Genomic DNA, 21,027 nt, shown 5'->3' with positions numbered 1-21,027 from the left:
AATCAAGCTTGAACAAATGTTTTCAAGTAGTACCAAAAACAGCTTTGTATTGTGTTGTTGTTTGTTTGTTTTTAAAACATGAAGGGATCTTTCCTGAGAAATAACATTTGCAAGTATTAAGAATCCTATGAAAGTCAGAGTGTTAGCATGAGCACAGTCATTGATTGGGTTACTCGGTTTTTAACATTTCTGTCCATTTATTTACATTTCCTTGGCCTATGTGACTCACATTATTTATGTTTTCTTCTTAGATTATTAAAATGGGAAGAAAGTTTCACATTCATTCCTCGGTCCCGTGAAGAGCTTCCAGACAACTTTCCAAAGGAAATCCCTGGGATCTGCTATTTCCTGGAGCTGAGGACTGGTCCTAAGCAGCCAAAGCCTTCTCTTTCCTCCTCAAGAATAAAAAAGGTTTCCTACAACATCGGCACTATGTTCCTCCGGGAGACAAGCCTCTGAGACCTGCTGCAGATCAAAGACTCCTCCAAAAGCACAAGCCCAGAACATGGGTCGCGACGGGAGAGTGGGAAGAGGTTCTCTTCCACAGCTTTGTTAAGAACAAACAGGAATTTCTGTAATATCAGGCAATAACCCTAGAAAAAGGTGGGTGATGACTGTCAATTATAAAACCTGGGGGGAGGGCAATAAGACGTGTCCATTAAGATGAGTGTTTTTGGTCATACATATATATTTTAATTACAAGAATGGGCCCCCTTTCGAAACTAACCAATAAATAGTTTTCATGTTTTCTTGTTTGTCACATATACAGATATCTTTCCCTATATATTTGTATCACTATTAAGAGCCTGTTTTGATTATATATTCTGACATTTAGTGAGTTGGTATGTGAAGAATATTTTCTAATTTTGTGTTTCGGAACAGACATTTCATACATATATCATGGCAGTGTGGTAAACTTCCCAGCAGGAAGAACTGTAACTCAGCAAAATATTTTAGGGATATTACCTATTTTTATACATATCTCTTCTTCTACATAATTACATTTCACACATTATTAGATTTTCAGGTACTGCTACTGTATAGTTGGTATATTATGTAACTCTAACTATTAATTGAATATAGTCTTACTAATCGAGAGTCATTTAGTGCTTAGACTGAGACTACATATAACCAAGGATTACAGATGCTGAGAAAGCATTGTGCGTCTGCTTAGTAATATATCTGTTAGATTTAATTATGTAGCATGGAGTCCATAGAAAATGGAATTTGCTAATACCAGATATATCTGCAACCAAGATTAAAGAAAGGTGTTTTTGTCATCTTCTAACAAATATCAGTCAAAAGAAAATGGTCTCTACCTTGGATGTTTTTCAACTTAGTTATTGTAACATACTAACCTGCATTCTAATAAACAGCAGCCTACTAAGTGACATGTTCATACTGCCCCATCCCCTTCATGATGGATGACTCCGAAGGCCACTCTTGAGAGCAAATTCCCAGATCCTGGCATTTGTGAGAAAGGTATAGGACATTTTGCCAACAATGTTGTTTCTTCTTGCATAATAAAAAGAAAGGGGGAAAAACCTGTAGTTTATGGCTTTAAGGTTTGTAAAAACAATGTTCTGCAGTTTGATTGATTTGGCTTTTAAATTCAGTGACACTTTCAGCATACTGAAACAGGTCTAACCTTCAGACTTAGTAGTCACCATAGTTACAGATAGGCTTCTATCGCATGTGCTGCTAAAATGAAGATCAGTTCCAATAATTAGTACTGCATGAAAATATTATTACAGACTCACCCTGAAATTAGGAGCACAGTATGTCCAGAGATTTTCTATTTTGGATCACATGTAAAACCTAACCTCTATTAAGGTTAGTGACCTGCAAGCATTTGTTTCCCTGAAAACCTAGGGTGTCCATTTTCTTACTATAGTAGGTATACTCATTAATACACTGCTCACAAAAATTAGGGGATATTTCAAAATGAATATGAAGGGGTAAAAAATACCCTAATTTTTGTGAGCAGTGTATGTAGCTTACTTCTACTGAATGCAATATATTTCTGCTTCCGGTCAGAGATTTTGGCTGCATTATGATTTGGTTATAAGATAACTCAGCTAAAGAGCATATTAACTAGTGCCCAATGTTGTCTGTGAGGCTGGATTTGTGTTTTTAAGTTTTTTAAGTGTGTCCAAAAAACATTTATAGATATGCAAAGTATTTGTTATAATGGTGATCACAGTTATAATTGTTGAACTCTATTCTCGCCCTGGGGCTTGTGAGTACACTAGTATAACACTCTTCATGTGGGACAAGACCTAGACCCAGAGCTCTTTTAATCCTTGCCTGCCCTCTCCCTTCTCTGATTCTAGGTCTCTGTTTTTAACCACATGGGGTGAGAAGGCCTGGGTGTTTATGGGAGGCTATGTCAGCCGAGGGCAAGGTGCCCTCCTGGCAGTAATCACTCACAAAAGGACTCTTCCTGGCGCTGAGAGATTAACACACTTCCTTCACAGGGAACGGGGGCCAGTTGTATAGTCAGTGGACAGAACAGGCTGGGAGGACCTCAGTCCTCATGCCAAGAATAATAAACCCCTTAGCTATGTCAATGGGCTCCTTGTAGCACAGGAACATGGGAAGAGAACTCAGCTCACCAAAGTTATTTAGTGTATTCTGCATAGTAATTTAGAGCTTATTGTGATATGGTAAATCAATCAATGTTTGGGCAGTAAACAATGTAACCATAGACTGAAAGAGACTTCTAGAAATCATCCTATCTGTTTCTCTGCTTCTTGTAAAGGTTTGTCTAAGCAACTATTCTAAACTTAATGTTTATTCTCTCTGTACTTATGATCACCTGATCACCTATGGGAAGCATATTCTAAAAGCATCACTGGAACCCCACTTTATTATCTGGTAATGGTAATAGTGCCCCAAACAAAAATTCAGTTATGTATCTATTCAATTTTTCAGAAGAATAACAAACTTTTTCTTAGTTGATATGATTTTACTTAGAGAAGTAGACATTTACATCGTCACAAATGTCAGAATGAATAATACACCAGAGATCTAAATATCACAGACATGATGCATGATGTAAACTACATTTTTCATACAATATAATCTAAATATATCTTTAAAGCTGTAGTCTGAGACAATGGTCTAATCTGTTACTATTTTACCAGTTTAGCACAGTTGATCATTATAGTTGCACCATTGCTATCTGTGTTTGCAGGGTACTGTTTAAAGTGACTGTTCATGCTAGCTGCAGTCACAGAATTTAGAATCTGTGAAAAAGCATCATATTTTTGTCTTACATAATATAGTCCATATATCTTCCTTTAGGAATTGTGACTGTAACAACGGCTGGTAGTAGTATTTCATCCTACTAATTATAGAGTCTTCTAACGTACAAACTGCTACACACATCACATATTTTAGTGTGGCAGATTAAAAGGAATTTAAATGGATGTTCCATTGAAATCAAGTGGTATTAATTGGGGAAATGGCTTTCACCCACTCTATAAAGGATATTTTAAATATAATTTGGTACCTAGAACTCCTGTTCTAATGTTCTTTCAAGCAACGGATTGGAAGAAGTCACTTTATGACTAGCCATCAGTACCAAAGCTTTTCATCAGTATCAGCATTATTTTGATGGAGAGGATGTCATCATCGGCAAGTAAATCTAACAAAGTCAGAAAGCCCCATATGCACCCAAAACACACTGCACAGTATGTGCTTTGTGAACCTTAATATCAGCCATAATTAAAAGAATAATACTTGATGCCTGGAGGAATGCTGTGTACTCTGGTGTACACAGAGAGACTCAACTGTTGAAAAACTGCTTCAATATTCAACTGTTTTCTTATATTTTTAATTATTTGGGTTTCCTTTTTAACACCTGATTATATGGCTGTCCAGTGAGCTATGACCTAGTCAGACAGTCACTGGTTGCTAAGACTTGAGAATAGGTTTATGGATTCAGCACTTTAAATGGGCACTCTCATGGTCTCACATGTATTCCTCTTGTCCCACGACAATGGCATGAAGAACATAGTATTATTATTATGCAAATGCAAAAGTGTGTGCCTCTCCAAGAAAAGCAGAACAGAGCAGGACAACAACAACCTAAACAAAAGCACTTGTTTGCAAGTGCAGCAAAGCTTTTAATTTTGCAAATTCCTCCAAAGAGTTCTAGCAATAAAGCAAAATTAAATTGCTACATATGAAAGGTGAAGCCACAGAGAATTCGGGAAACCACCAGGTTCTGTGTGTGTACAGGGTCCTCTTGCTATTAATTGAAGTAGTGTCTTTGAGTTGGTGAGGTATCAAGAGAGAGAACATACACGATTGTGACCATCGTTAAATCTATTTCACGAAGCTTCCTTGGGTCACTGACTTGCTGACGGCAGGTGTTGTGAATTATTGGGGCAGAGAGTAAAACACGTCTACAAAGGTTTCAAACTTGGCATGCATTTTGAGCACTACACAACCTATGCCCAGACCGTCTCTTACTCCACGCTGTCACTGGAAACCATCCCGCCCCCTCAAGCCTGGCCTCATCAAACACTATGCTCTCTGTACCTCTGAACCTAACACAGCCACAGAAAGAGTTGCTGAGGCCTGTTTCAGGCTGATCAGAAGATTCCGACACTTCAGGCCCAAGTAACAATGCACCTCTGAAGAAAAATAGCCATCCCCAGTAGTGCTGGGGCACTGCTTACATCTAAGCTTCTCTCTCTGCTTTTTCTTCAAAATACAATCTGACTCCAAGCACTTGAAATAATCTCACTGAATGCTCCTTCAAAATGGATTATACCTGACTCTACACAGGCTATGGGTGGCACCAGATGCCTTTCAGCAAATAATCAAGTCCCGTGTTACTAGCTGGGTACTTCTGTTGAGATTGCAGATATCAGATGACAAAAATAGTCATTTCAGAGGCTTCTGTGAACATATCTTATTAGCTACAGCCTGAAAAACATGACGCATGAGAGATTGAATTATTAAAGTTTTCAACATATTCTGTTCTGAAAGAGGATTTTCTGATATGAACATGCTGAATTCACAGCCAGCTGATTTAACATACAGATACATTGTGTTAAAATGATTGAACAAATTTCATTGTTAAATGTGTAAATTGTCCTGGCCAGTTGACTCAGTGGTAGAGCATCAGCCTGGCGTGTGGATACCCCAGTCGGGCACAGAGGAGAAGTAGCCATCTGCTTTTCCATCCCTCCCTTCCTCTCTCTCTCTCTTTCTTCCCCTCCTGCAGCCATGGCTCGATTGGTTTGAGCGAGTTGACCTCAGGTGCTGAGGATGGCTCCTGGACCTCTGCCTCAGATGCTAAATAAATGTCTCCTTTGCTGAGAAATGGAGCAATGGCCCCGGATGGGCAGAGCATCACCCCCTAGTGGGCTTGCCGGGTGGATCCTAGTCAGGGCCACATGTGGGAATCCCAGCTATGGACTCAATTTCAGGCTCTCCATGGTGGTGACTGAAGAACAGACACTTGATAATATGAATGAACATAAATCCTGTCAGGATATATTGAGATAGTGTGCAAAATTCCTTCCTCACACTTGACTCAAACAATCAAAACCTAAATATTACTATCTTACCACTTTTCTGTTTCCTTCCTTCGCCTCTTCTTTCCTTCCTTCTTTTTTTCATGAAATCATCAATTGATTTATAGTGCAGACAGAATTATAGCCAATCACATCTTGTAAAACAGTTGTTTTATAAAACAATGAGTATTCTTTGTGTGTGTGTGTGTGTGTGTGTGTGTGTGTGTGTGTGTGTGTGTGTGTTTTGAATGTAGCTATTTCAAGATTAAAAGGAGTAACATTTTGGGAGGATTTAGGATGTAGAGAAGTAAACTTTGTGTCTTTATTTCTAATGTGTTGTGACCAAACCACACAGCTTCAGTCCAGCGTCTCATTGCCATCCCATCTGTAGTGAAAAACGATGCCATCCAATGGTTCAACTCATCAAGTTGGCAGTATCTGGCTGGCTTCAAAAGGATTACCTAGGAAGCTTTTAGGAATACAAACACTGGGCTTTGCCTTTAGAGATTTGGAGTCAGTAGGTCTCAGATGGAGCTTAGGAATCTAGTTAGAAAATCACTCTAGGTAACGGTAATATGCAGCTAGCTTTGGAGATCATTGAAGAGTATTCAGATAATCCCAATTACTAGGAATAAATACAAGTTGACTGAGATAGCAATAAATTATTTTATTTGTAGTTAGTTGAAAGCTAAATACTCTGAATTTCATAGCATTTTTTCCCCATAAGTTTTAATATTCATTTGAAATTTATGGTCTGCCTCTTGAGTGTGAGTCTTCAAACTTATTAGAGAAAGAAATCAACACTGGTAAGCATGAGGGATGAATATTGTTCACTATAGGGCTATAAGGCACACTAGATATGATACCATTTTCATAATTACTGCCTGAACTGTGCAGTGTATCACAATATATGCTAATCCCTACCACCGAGATATAAACTATGAACTTTTGGACAGACATGTAAATGTCAAAGTGACAGCCTTATTTCTGAATGCTTTGATGTTTATGTTATGAAAAATCAACCTAATACTCAATCTAAGTCTATACTTTTCACATTGAACTGTTCACTCATCTAAAAATTATTCCCTAGCAATACCTTGTAACAACCTTTCAAGCAATAATTTAAGCCATGGTGATTATGCCATATGAAACTTGCACTTCTGTGCACTTCATAGAACTTATAGGGAAATAGAAACATGTTTATATAAGCAATAATATCGTTAGTGTGAACTTTTAAAAGATATTCACCAGTCTGCTACAGCAAGATGAGCAGCAAGTGCTGACTCAGTTAAAAATTATCTTATAAAATGACATACTTAATCAATCTCGGAGTTATTCAGATTCACACATGGTATAAAGTAATTAATATACTCTTATCAGATTATTTCTGTTGTATAACTTTTAAAATACTTATAGTACTATTTCTATCAAGAGATGTGTGTGTATTTAATGTTGCCCAGATGTTCAGGTCTTTGTAGTACCCAGCAGTAAGGAACAGTTAAGGATGGATACATGAGCAAGAGTAAAACAAAAGTTGCATGAGTTGATTGAGAATGTAGGCTTTGCAAAATAGAGATGGGTCTTAGGACAAGTTAATTAATTTAACTATAGGTTTGATAAGGTCTTAAAAGATGAAAGGTTAAAGATAAAAAGAGCTTATTAGTACTGTTTTCTATAAAGGCAAATGTTTCGTAAGTTTAATAGTATTTTGGCTTCAGAATGTATAGTATAATTATTAAACATCTGAAAATGATTATGTAGTCATATTGAAAATAACCTGCTCCTCTCAGCTGTTTTGATTCTGGTAGTAAAGATACATATTTCAAAGTAAATAATTTATCATTTTAGTTTTATTTCTTAAAATGTTATTTAATTAAATATGGCATTATCACTAATATTCAGCCCTTCAATAGTCAAATTACCCTTCCATTATTCAGAATAATGTATTAGGGTTACAGCTAAAAGCAACTGGTACACTTATGTTACACTCTAAGGATTTTCTAAGCAACAGATTGTAATTTAGCAAATCATATAAGCTTAAATTCATTCTTAAGCCTCTAAATAAGATTATGGCACCTATTATTACCTAGCAGGGTAAAATCTCTTTTAATCATGCGTCTGAACACAATTGGAATGGTGAGTGGGTTTGCTAGTATTTTAAGTCCCTGTTATCTATACCAAAACTTATGTTAGCATCCTCCTGCCCCCAATTTAGAAAATTCCTCTATAAAAAACCAAACAGGATTGTTGATTTTCTGGTGAAGTTTACCATTATCTTTTTGTGTGTCATTCAGTGCTTAACATTTAATAAGCATGCTTTTGATTATTATAAATAATGAAAAATAGTTCATTTGAAACTTAAATTGCAGTGAATTTGTCTTTTCAGTTAATCCATGTAGATGCTAAGATCGTTCTTAATATTAGACTTAAGTACTGTTGTTTATTATCTGAAAGTCGAAGACACCAGAAAAGCCAAGTAACAGCTTGTTTCTGATGCTTTTGATACATATTTTAAAAATAAAGTAATCAGTTTATATTCAGATGTACTCTGCGACCTTTTCACTATTTGGAAAAATAAGAAAAGCGGAGTGGGGGGGACTTCGAAATTTATTTTGACTCTGGTCTATTAAATGTAATTAAATATAAGTAGGGCAATAATGTATTAATTGAGGTGAAAGTCAGAAATGTGGCATTGCTTCTCACCTCACTTTTAAAAGACAGTTTCTCCTGTGTTGCTGTCTGGCAGCTAGTTTCCGGTCAGACTCAGGACACAGGGACAGTGGTGGGCGTGGGGTGGGCAGGGGCTGAGACTAAGCAAAGAGATTAATTTTTATTTTTTCATGAAGGTATAGATACTCTTAAAGGAGAAGCAGTTTCCATAATAGACATGTGTGGTTTCACGAAGGTCAGATGATTTATTTAACTAGTGGTCATTCTTATTTTTAAAAGAGAAGAGAAAACTCTTTCATAAGCTATTTTCAGTGTCCTTAGGAGGTAGTGTTAGCGTCTCTCAGCAGCTGCACGTGTCAGTGACACTGGCATTCCAAAAGCACAGAGCTATTTATAGAAACTCTCTGAAGGTGGCAGATAGCACTAGTCTGGTTGCACTGATGAAGGTAAATGAAAGTGTCAGAACATCTGGACCGAATGAACAATGAAGGCCAAATACCAGCTCTGCCATATGTCACCAGAAAGTTATAATGAACACAAAAGAGCAGACCGTCAGTGTGCAATTTGATAGAAAACAAAACTTTTTCCCTTTGTTATAACATGCCTGGCTGAACTAGCATCCAGCAAGCAAAATATAATTTGATTTTATACATCCTTTTTAAAACAAAACAAAAAAATTTTTTTTTTTTGCTGTTGTAAAAACTATCTTTCCCTAGTTTGAAAATTTAATCACAAAGAATAAAAAATATGTATTCTGTGTCCTAAAATCATCCCTAGGGCTATACTGTATTCCATATTCTTCTTCACATTGTTCTCAAATGGGGATTTGGCTGCTAGTAAAACAGTGCTCAACTTTAGAGTAGGTAGAAGATAGGCCTATGTATCTTATTCGGGGATGCTTCAGAGAGTGGGAGCCAGGAGAGAGTCACCTCATGGCACTGGATGGTGTGTTGTGGGAGAGATGAAGAGGACTCTTGTCTTCCACTATTGAAAGTGTTTAGGTAGTCTTATTACCATTCAAAGATGTTTCACTTACATGTAATTGGTTAATTCAGAGCTTCATTAGAACAGACATTTCAAAAGGAGGAAAGGAACCTGAACAAATTTTAATTAGCCATGTCAATTAGAAAAAAGAGTTTAGGATCAAGAATTGCAGTTTCAGAAAAGTCAACTTATATCCACAAGTAAGAATGCTAGAGACTTTTGAAAGTTTTCTAAATGTATCAAGTTGCTCAGCACTGGGAAAGAAAAAAATTTCATTGATCTATCTCTTAAGGTTTTATTTCCTGGAGATAACATATAATTAATGTTCTCCATGATCTTTATGGAAGAAAATAAAGATGTAGACAATGTAATAAAGAAGACATTGAGAGATGGTTTGCAAGTTTGGTAACATTCTTTTACCCAAAAGAATAAACTGTTTTTAATAATGTAAGGATTAAGGAAAACAGTCAAATAATACTGTATTTAGACTTGTTCCTATTAGGATATAGAGCAAAGCATTTCAAACTTCTCAGAATAAAATCTAGGTCAAAGCTATTTTAGGTTTAAAAAGCATTTGAACAACAAACATGTTTTTACATCACCTCTAACAAGAAGGTATGCATTTTCATACCCAGTGAAACCTCAAATCATAGAACAATTCCATTATTGCCTTCTAAGTAGCATTTTGTTATGTTTGATATCACTAACTTCAAGACTAGCAGGAGAGTATGTCTTCTTCTAAGACTGGGATGATCTGTATCAATATATTTGTGTATAATCACTTAAAAGCCCCCTTCTGCTCTTTTTTAAAATAGCTTTCTTAGCTCAAAGTGTCAGAGTTAAAGTGAAACAAAATGTTAGAGTGTCCAGATAATTTATTGAAATCCCCTTCAAATTTTATTGGTATGAATTACCATTTTAAAATCAATACCTAACATTGACTTGGAGTCTCAAGTAAATTGCTTTTGTATAATTTGACTAGAACTTATCAAAAAGAAGAAATTAATTTTTACAGTAGATCTCATTTTAGCCAAGAAAGTTAAGGTAAACTAGATGACTATATAATTACTACAGTAATTCAAGGAGTTTTTTAAACTGTTTAATTTTTGCTCTTGCTGTGCAAAGATAATTATTAGTGGATGGCAGCCAAAATTATTATTCCTATCTTTGAAATTTGTTTCAAGTGTATCACCAGGCACTTGTAAAACTCATTGTTTTCATTTATTATGTAACTCAGTGACCTGGAACAATAAGTTCTCATTGCTCTCTTTTTTTTTCTTTGATTCTTAAAAACACTTTTTTTGCCTGTCTAAAAGAATTCTACTAAAATGCAAGTGAGTGCCTGACTATAGGAGGTATCATTTTATGAGCATATACAAAGTCCTTTTACTAGATTCAGCTGCAATAAAGAGAATAAAAGAACACCAATAGGGGAGATGAAGAGACAGAAAAATCAAGCTACCTACATTTAAATCATTCTATAACCCAACCCTGCTAACCTAGAATGAAGCTGAAAATAGATGGTAAGGTTAAATGATTACAGTTGACACTTGAACAATACAGGTTTGAACTGTGTAGGTCCACTTATATGTTAATTTTTTTTTTCAATAAATACACAGTAGGTTCTTTAATCACCAGATTTTTGCATTTGCGGATTCAACCAACTACAGATCAAAAACAGTATTTTCAGTTTGAATTAGGGAACCCACATATACAATGTTCTATACTATCCATGGATTTTGGTATCTGCCGATGTCCTAGAACAAATCCCTCTCAAATATGCAGAGATGACTAAGGGAGTCAAAGTTATATGTAGATTTTTAACAGCATGGGGTGGGTGGTCCTAACTTCCCACATTGTTCAAGGGTAAACTGTTATAGACATTTAAACACAGTTTTCATATACTCACAAAAATTAGGGGATATTTCAAAATTAATATGAAGCAATAAAAAAAAACATTTGATTTTTTTTTATCAAACAAGAACATCAGAAAAGCAAACGACAAGTCAAAGAAAGTTGTTTGATTATGCAAATGAGATGCAAAACTAACTTATTTTATTGGTAAAAATGCACTATACAAAAGGCTGAAAGTGCTGGAGTGTCTGCACGTTCCCTGATCCCCTAATTTTTGTGAGCAGTGTATTTAACAATATAAAATTTAGTATATCAAACTTTGATAAAACAAGTAAAAAAAGTTAAGAAATATGCTAATCAGAATGAAACTATTAAAAGGGGCACAAAGAACTTCTTGCCTAATGTATGACCACCAGTATAGAATTTGTTTTCTGTTGGAAAAATTTGGTACTATGTCTTTAATCAATATTGGCTCTATGATCTAATTAAATATTAGTATGGTCTTTATGACCATGGGAACTTATGCAAGAGTCCAAATATCAAGTGTAGCTATAGCATCAATATCAGGACTGTTGGTGAATGTAAAATGAGTAGGATATATATGTAGATATTATGTGCAGTAAACTAGTTAGGTCCTTAAAGTTTGTCAGTATCCTCAGCCTCTCTCTTTTTATTGTCATTCTCTCCATCTATCTGCTTTCCTTGTCTTCACCCCTTCCTTCCCTTCCTTTTCTTCCTGACTCCTTTCCTTCTCATCTTCTTTCTTTCTCTTTCTCCCTCCCTCTCTTTCACTCACTTCTCTCTCTCTCTCTCTCTCTCTCTCATGAAGGATGTGGGAATAGCATTTCTTATTTTGAAGACTCCCTCTTTCACTTTTACATGATTGAACACTTTTTGAATTCATAAGGTAAGGAAACAAAGGTGAACATTTAGCTGTAGATCATTTGGGCATAGAAATGACTGAGAAAATTGAGACCTTGATTTCCAGAGGCTTCATTAGTTAAGAAAACCATGAATCGAAACAAGAATACATGTTGTCTTTTTCACTAAATTTAAACACTTTCACAAGAACTATGAGGACAATTTCTTTTGAACCTCCTATATATATTGTCCCTACAAACATCTTAATTTCCTAATTTCTAAATAGTAAATTTGTCTTGGGCATCCCACTGCTAAGGATTAAAACAGAAAAGAAGCGTCTTCTATTTGTAGGGAAATTGTGTCCTAAAAACTACTTCTCAATATGGTGAATACACCAAATGCTACTTGATTTTACTGGCTCTTTATCTAGAAGTAGCCAATAAACTGTTTTGCTTTCTGTATACCTTCTGTAACTTAGTCTCACATAGCATGGTGTTTTGGATTCTTTTCTGAGGGCTTGAAAACATTTGCCATCAACTTTATAAATCTACTGTATTTAAAAAGCAGTATACAATGTATTTCCTAATTCTTAGCACCATGCCTTTGAAATTTTAAAATATATTCAAATAGCTATTTGTAACCACAATTTGGTTTATTCGCCAAAATTAACAAATTGTCAAGTTCTTAAATACAAAAAAAACCCAGGTGGAATTATTTTATGATATAACAAGGGATTTATCTATTACAAATCTCAATTCAAAGCCATTTTCTTTCAGGGAAAATTCAGTCATTTCTAGCAGAGTCTTTGATTCACAAGGAAAAAGAAGTAAAATATTTTATTTAAAATAAAGACGAGTAAGACAGAAGAGTATGCCCTTCTATTTTAGGTACCCTTAACACAATAATAATTTGAAAAGTCTTGAAAAAGATTCAAGGAATCTTTAATCTCCAAAACTATAAATTTTATCTTATTTCTGTATTTTATCTTAGTGTGAACTAATATTGCATTTAAACTACTTAACACATTGTCTCAATGATGTAAGTTTGTGTTCAGACGCTGAAAATCATATAGAAATAATACTTTTTCATCCTTCTGGAAAGATATGCTTCACAAGGCAAATACCTTTGAATTAGGGTTCTTATTTTCTTTTGGACTTCTTTGTTACACATATCAGGGTTCTTCTACTCTAACAGATCAGGTTGTTAGACAAAGAAGGATATGAAAACTTGGACAAAATTTAAAACTTCCAAAGGGTAGAATTTCTGTGTTAATTAACTTTTATGTATTTAAAACTGATCAATTTATTTTGAAATTGTGAAAAAAAGGGCAGCTGCTGTATAAATTGACAGTTAAGAAAATTTCCAATTACTTTCTTCCTATGATTTTCAGTGTTAAGAAAGCCTTTGTCTTGAATTGATAGACAATCTTAATACTTATTCAGATTAAGAAATATGACCTTCAATAACTTTAGCATTTTTATTTCTTGAGAGAAACACTTTTAATAATGAATGTAAAAAGTAGAAGGACTGTGGTTGAGAAAAACAAAAGAAATTCAGATGATATCTGAATAGCTGTTTTCCATGGCCCCACTTACTCCCTCTATTTTGTTGCCTCCTGCTGCTGAATTGATATGCAAGGGCCAGACCAGCAAAATTTACAAGGTACTAAGCATTGTCTCCTTTAAGAATCTGGAGATAAGCAAAAATTACTCTGAGTCTGTGGAAACTGAATCACATCATCATGGTGGGTTATGCTTACTAAGGAAGTCAGGTTAAGTTCAAATAAAAAAATCAGTTCATGGAATTAAAGACTTTCTGTTTTTCTTAGAGTTGGATGAACAGATTTTTTCCTTATTTAAGAAAAGAAATCTTCCTGAAAAATTTGCCTTGGAAAAACTCTAAAGTTTTATAACAACTGCCTGTAACTACATTATAACATTGGTAATCAAGTGACAAAACTGTCTTATGCTTTTAAAATGTACCGAGTAAGTGCATTCCAGAAATAATACATATCATTCTTCATTTCAAAATCAATCCACCTGAATTCTTACTCTTTAGCTGTGAGTAGCTATTTTACAAAACCAAAGGGTCTCATATCCCAAACAGTACTTTAGTTTTTTAAAAAAATACTTGCCTGTTCATTTCAATGCATAAAATAAACAACCAGTGTATTTCCATCAAGCATTCCAGCTCTATATAATAATAGGATTCCCAACCTACTTAGTAAAAACACATAGTATCATGTGCTGGGCCTTCTTTCACTTCTTCTGCATGGGATAGGTTTTACTTAAGCAGATACATGAATTGTTTTAATGTTTTGTCCAATTCATTTGCTGTAATTTCATGGGTTTAAATTTTTGGTTTGGTTTGCAATGTAAATAATATTGTAAAATCTGCTATTTTGCTATCAATTATATATGACTCATTTCTTTTAAAATCTAGTTATCACAAGTTTACATTACAATATCATCAAATAATACCAGGTAAACATACTAATATATCTGTAGGGCATGGTTAAGTTTCATATTTGAAATGTTTAAGCTATTTTTCATTTTTAAAAAGATGAATGCATCTCTTAAGCCTGTACCATTAATTTTTAAAAAGTTTCATTTGGTGTTTCATGTTATATTTTAAAATAATTTTCTTTATTTGGTAGTACAGGTCTAGAGAAATGATAAAATATGCCTCATTTCACTAGAATTTTAAGAATACTAGTACATATAAAAATATACAGGCTCTTATAGGCTTATAAACATCTACTGTATCTTCTTTGCTTTTCATATTACACCAATTTTTACATATTTGATTGTTATTTGTAATTATGCTAAATCATGTACAATGTAAATAGCATGTCTCATTATGCAAAATGTCTTTGTATTTACACACTGAAGAACAAGGTAAATTTATATATGAAAAATGAGTGATAAAAATCTGAGTTTCTTATAAAACAAAGGGAAATGACAGTCATATGTTATATTTACATAAGTCATTACAGAACTGTTTTAGTCATGCATTTATTTACTGTATAAATCCAAACTGTCACATAAAATATTTAAATCAATAAATGATTTCAAAAAGGATGAGCCTATGGATTCTTTCTAGCACATCTTTCATACCATGAATAACAATGACTAAGTATGAATGAAGGGGAAGTGAAAGAATGGGAAACAAATAAATGAATGGAGTATTCTCAATGCATTATTATTCTAGCCAATGAGGACGATGCTTCTGATACAAATATATCTTAATTATTTAGGCAGGGCAAGTGTTGAATTATTTTTCTAATATGAAGTATAATTCTCTTACAAAACCCAACATATTATACTCTGTGAATCAGCATAGGTCACAGTTTTTATAGTTTTATACACTCTGAATATATATCACACAGAAGAGGCATGAGTCACCTGTCTTATGGTCAGACACTTGCTTCCAGGAAAGGACAGACGGAGAAAAGGGATCATTTTACTGTGTTGCAGTAACATAAGGTTATAGTAATTAAATATATATAAAAAATATGGAAGATATATAAAAATAATTAGAATATAATATTAAAATCAAGGAAATTAAATAAAGTTATGCCATCTAGATAGGAATTAATATAGTGTGTACAGATATGATAAACATACTCTGCCTTTTGCGCAGGGCTCAGTTTGTGTGTGTGTGTGGTTATGTATAGAGAAGAAGTGGCTTGATGTCATAACTCTGTAAGTTAACATAAACAAGAAGCTTCCTTAGGAACATCTTAAAAGTGACTTTATATAACACTTCAGTAGATTAACATAAAAAGGGCTCCCTGCGAGGAACTCCCAAAAAGGTGGTTTGAGATAATAATTTTGTATATAGATTGACACCTGTTAGAAGGCATTGGCCAGAAAAGGTACTAAAGCTAAGCCCTCGCACTCCCCACCCCCACGGTAGTTGCCCAGATTCCAACGTGAATGTGGACTGTCTCCACGCCACTCTGACCAAAGACAGCCGAGAAGAGCATGCCGACGGGGCCCCCTTAAGCTGTACGCAGGCACGCCAAAAGGATTTGTGAGTAATAAACTGCCTGTATGATTCTTGCAACTAACTTATATGTAGGTCATGTCTTTCCTCTGGTGGCAGTTGGTCTTGGCACTCATAAGTAGAATCCTCATAGCCACCTCAAGAGTAGTCTCGAAGCGGCTGCCAGCCTGCTGTTAAGCAGGAGTGTCCCACTGCACAGGGAAGTCAAATCAGGGATGTTTGATCAATGTAGAGCTTGGGCTCTACTGGGACATACTGTTATTATTACATGCCAATTGAATGCCCACTGAGTGCCTGTAGATCCCCCATCCAAAGATGGAGCACATACCTATGAGGAGAAGACAAATTTAATCTAATTTTTCTCTATTCCAGCGGTACGTACTTAACAAATTGGACAATCTCTGCTATGTTCCTGGTCCTTTCCCCCATAACCACTTGGCCTCAACCATACAAGGTTCTCTCCTAGATAAAGTTCTTATTCTTGCTTTATTTCTTTGTCTCCGTGACTGTCTCTTAATTTCTTGGCAGCCATGGGATGTAAGGCAGTACTTTTAACCTGATCTATGCCATAGGACTGAGTCTCTGTTACGCTGAGAAGTGTTAATGAGTCTCAGTTGCTCACTCCAGTCCTATCTTTTACTTACGTTTTCAATCCAAGTACAAAAGTCATTAGCATTCTCCGGACTTTATGTGCAAAGCACCTCAGTCTGTGTTAAGTTCAGCTCTTTCCCTTAACATCTTACCAATATGGCAAGGAGAAGCCAACATGCACCAGTGTTCCAGCTCCCACTGTACTTCCTCTACAGGTGTCAACTCTGAGGGCAAGTGACCTACCTCCCAAGTTATCCAAGGTCAACATTTTTACTAATTGCTTTTCCCCCACCTAGTATGTGCCCATCTCTTTTCAACCTCACAAATCCTCACCTTGTCTTTAAGGTTATATGTGATGCACATTGTTAAAGACAGAGTAGGCTGCACTTTTCAAAAAGTCTAAACAGATAAAGACCTTATGCAATAAATGTGTGTGTGTGTGTATATATATGTGTGTATATATATATATATATATATATATATTTTTTTTTTTTTTTTTTTTTTTTTTTTTTCTGAACCTGGAAACGGGGAGAGACAGACAGACTCCCGCATGCGCCCGACCGGGATCCACCCGGCATGCCCACCAGGGGGCGATGCTCTGCCCCCCCTGGGGCATCGCTCTGTTGCAACCAGAGCCACTCTAGTGCCTGGGGCAGAGGCCAAGGAGCCATCCCTAGCGCCTGGGCCATCTTTGCTCCAATGGAGCCTCGCTGTGGGAGGGGAAGAGAGAGACAGAGAGGAAGGAGAGGGGGAGGGGTGGAGAAGCAAATGGGTGCTTCTCCTCTGTGCCCTGGCTGGGAATCGAACCCGGGACTTCTGCACGCCAGGCCAACGCTCTACCACTGAGCCAACCGACCAGGGCCTAAATGTATATTTTTTACCATATATCGGGACAAAAATATTCCAAGTTGGAGGAAATCTGCTTCATGCTATTATTTAGGACCCAGTGTGATGGTGGCTTTACCTAGTAGGATTTTATAGGACAGGCATAGAAACAGCCTATTTTCTTTATTCACATTCTTGCCTGTAGACTCAGTCACACACACAGCTACACTTAACCGCAAGGGAAGATGGAAAATGTTCTCCGGTTGTGTATCTAGGAAAAGGTAAGAATCTGATGAACAGGTAACAATGTCTGCCATAATCATAGTTTTGGTCTGAGATTATTTATTATTTTATTCTAAATGCATAAAGTAAATATTTTAAACTATCTCAGGCTTATGTATGTGTCTCCCTAAGTAAAATGGAACTGGGATCTCTTAGAAATCATGCTAGTGATACTAGCTATGAGGTTGTCTTGCTTCTCTAATTCTCATGAACAGGGACATTCTAAACAAATGAATGATTAGTATCTACAAACAAATCCCCCAAATTAAATATACTGACCACCCCACAGTTCCCTACAAAGTTTCCAGACTCCTGCTGAGTGAACTCTACTAATCAGAAAGAGTCTCCTCTGCAAAGTGTCATCACCACCATGATCAAATAAGAGAACTGAAGGTGACAAATTTTTCAGGAGGTGAAGCCCAACCCATGTATGTGCCAGGCAGGTGAGAAGGGGAGAGTTGTCTAGCTGAATAGAAAAGCTGGTATAACGAAGTGCCAAAAGACAGGTTCCTACATTGACTTAAATAGAATTACAATGACCAGAACAAGGGGGTTAAGAAACCCCTAACGATCCCAGGACTGAACAGATTACACACAGTTTTGGATTTTCAGTTTGGGACTTAATGCCTAAGACATTTCTGTTTTGAAGAGGGCAATGTTCATAAGATTTCAACACTTAAAAGTACAGAAGTTATATATAATAGAAACTCTTCACCAAAATTTGATCTGAATTTACACTTTTTACTTAAAGGTTATGATTACAGAACCATATGTGCAAAGAAGTAAGCACAAGTTGTTATTTTCTAAGTGTGCGACATTTGAAATTATGTCAGTCTAAGATTATGTCCAGTATGTGATTCTTTAGCTAGGAAACTATCAGAAAATATACCACTTCCATCTGACAATTGTGCTTCGCTCAGCCTAGATCTCCATTAGAGGAAAACTCTCATCTAATCCCAACATGGGAAGACTGGCCTGAGTCTCTTTTTAAGACAAGATGAAGGTCTTTTAGAAGTTATCAATTTCCTTATTTTGGCATGTAATTTATCTGCTGCTCTCACTTCAAAGAAGGCAATGTCTTTACATTTTCAAATGCTATTCGATGCTGAACTTATGACTAATAAGCTGTTGTTTCTCAATCCAGAATGCTAGAGGGGCCAACTTAAACTCACATGTTCTGTTGTTAAATTACAAATGAATGACAAGGCATAAGCGAATTCTATATAAATCTCTTTTAACAACATTAGTGGTTTGTGTGGCCTCAGTCTCAGAATTCCTCATGAAGTTTGTTATTATTGTAACAAGCAGCTAACTACACCAAGACTACATCAATTACATCTCCTTCCAAAGGCTAAATTTACAGGGTTGGCTGTCTTTAAATTACAACCTCCAAGATTAGTTAATGTGGTGCCTTCTGTGCAACTAAGCAAGGGTTGGTTAGTAGGAAGTGACTAGGAGCACGTTCATCAGAAGACAGCGGTGGCCAGTGCTCCGGCCTACTCTACCACATGGGTGTCTGGATCTGCCGCTCAATCAAAATCTAAGTATATTATATTATTTCACACATCATGCCACTATGTTCTTGGCTTTGATATAGTAATACATTTCTGTCAGATGAAGACTAAATGTCTACTTGCTCAATTATATTAAATATGCTAGTGAAGCTTAAGAAGAAATTGGATGAATGAGCTTAGCTATCTATTTGCATGAGCTTATTTATATTTTGAAATATGTATTTATATGCTAAAGAGAAGGAGGAGATGTAGGCAGGCTCTGAGGGGAAAGACTGATGAAAACATGAAAATGAAAAAAAAAATAACATGGTATCTGGTCCCCAGCCTGGCCCTAGAAAATAAGGGTGAGCTGTTATAGGAAGATATTTGAAAAGCCAAAAGTAAAGGAGCTGTTCTGCTAGGATGCATGTGACATCTGGAACACATGGAATGCTGCTGCACAGCCCAGATGATGAATTGGATGTTTTACCTATAAAGACCTGTTTAAACTTTAGAGAGAGGATTTAAATTTAAAATGTCAGTGAGTTTGTGGAATTGAGGTCACATTAGATAAATTTGTGGCATAATTCAATATACCACATGACGTGTCTTTGCTATCACCCAATCCTAAAGTATCTGCTTTAGAAATTTCTCCACTCTCCCTGAAGGCATCTTAGTTCTTGCCCTGTGGATATTGCATTTACTCTTATCTAGACAAATGCTTCACAAGTGCAGGTCTTAGTGGAGCACCTGTGTATAATGACTTTTCTTCTTTCATAACAGAAAGAAAATATTTCATGAAGCCATATCAATTCAATTTAAAAAGCTATTTTTAATTTGGAGATTAACAGAAAACCAAATTTAGCTGTATTGAGCAGTTATTGTTGACAGTAGGTGTGTTTGATTTTTTTATATTTTTTTCTTGTCAAGTAAAAGTTCTGACCTACCCAGAGAATATTTATTCATTCTTCAGAAAGACTACTTTTATCTCTTCCTTTATGAAATTTCCTCTATCTGCTCCTCAGGCCCCTTTACTGCCACTGTGAGGTAAAATTAAAATAAGGTTATGCCAACCTTAGAAAACTTAGGAAAGAGAATAGAACTATTATTCATTAATAACCAATAATTAAAAAGCAAGTTGTCTTTTTAGATGGGTATACTAGCAAGTTACTCAATTCAGTGTGTTTTTTGTTTGTTTGTTTTTCATTTATTTTTTACTTATTTTTTTGTGTTTTTTTTAAGGTAAGGAAGCATATTGGCTCCTGAAACTAAGAAGCCAGGCTTCAGGTGTGGTGAACACAAACTCTATTCATCTGTGATTTCATTCTTTTGCATGTATTGGTTTAGTCCTAGCATTGGCCCCCTTCAGGGATACAGATGCCTTTGGCGGCACATTTGTTGAGCCACTGAAGAAGAGAAATCCCTATCTTTTCCTTTAGATAATGTTCTGTGTAGATGTAAATCCTAAAACAAACTTGAAGTAATGGCTTTGACTTAAGGACTACCATGTTCTTACTTTAAACCCACCATGGTTAAAGAGCGAGCAAATTACACTGTTAGCTTATGGCAATGAGGAACAGCTATGTAGCCTTTGACTGGCTATTCTCTAACAGGGAAGAATGGAGTGGATTCAAGGAGGTCACCATAATGATGTGAAATGTTACAGGCTTATTTAATCTCCTCGTGGTCTACCTAGAATATGCAACCTATTTCACACACATGTGGTATCCTGGTGCAGCCAATCCAGTGCACATACAACCCCCAGCTTATAATGGGTTGACTTAATGATTTTCAACCTTACAATGGTGCAAAAGTGATGCATTCAGTAGTGTAATGCTGGTAGCCGAGGCCAGGCAGGTTCATATTGGATTCAGGCTGATAGTAGAGGATCTGTGGAGCCAGAAAGCATTGGGCCATTCCCATTTATT

General features: G+C 35.8%; 1 protein-coding gene across 1 annotated transcript in view; it reads left to right on the top strand.

Annotated features, from left to right (window-relative positions):
* Positions 1 to 14,015, top strand: part of GUCY1A2 (guanylate cyclase 1 soluble subunit alpha 2) — a 324,452-nt gene extending 310,437 nt beyond the window's left edge. Inside the window, exon 8 of the mRNA XM_066371589.1 lies at positions 252 to 14,015. Within this exon, the coding sequence (XP_066227686.1) occupies positions 252 to 459 (208 nt within the window). The 3' untranslated portion in view covers positions 460 to 14,015. The remainder of the gene's footprint in view (positions 1 to 251) is intronic.
* The last annotated feature ends 7,012 nt before the right edge of the window (positions 14,016 to 21,027 follow it).

Source organism: Saccopteryx leptura, chromosome 1 (assembly GCF_036850995.1).
Source record: "Saccopteryx leptura isolate mSacLep1 chromosome 1, mSacLep1_pri_phased_curated, whole genome shotgun sequence".
Lineage (NCBI taxonomy): Eukaryota > Metazoa > Chordata > Mammalia > Chiroptera > Emballonuridae > Saccopteryx > Saccopteryx leptura.
The sequence above is the reverse complement of the archived record's forward strand: the minus strand, read 5'-3'. Positions and strand labels throughout refer to the sequence as shown.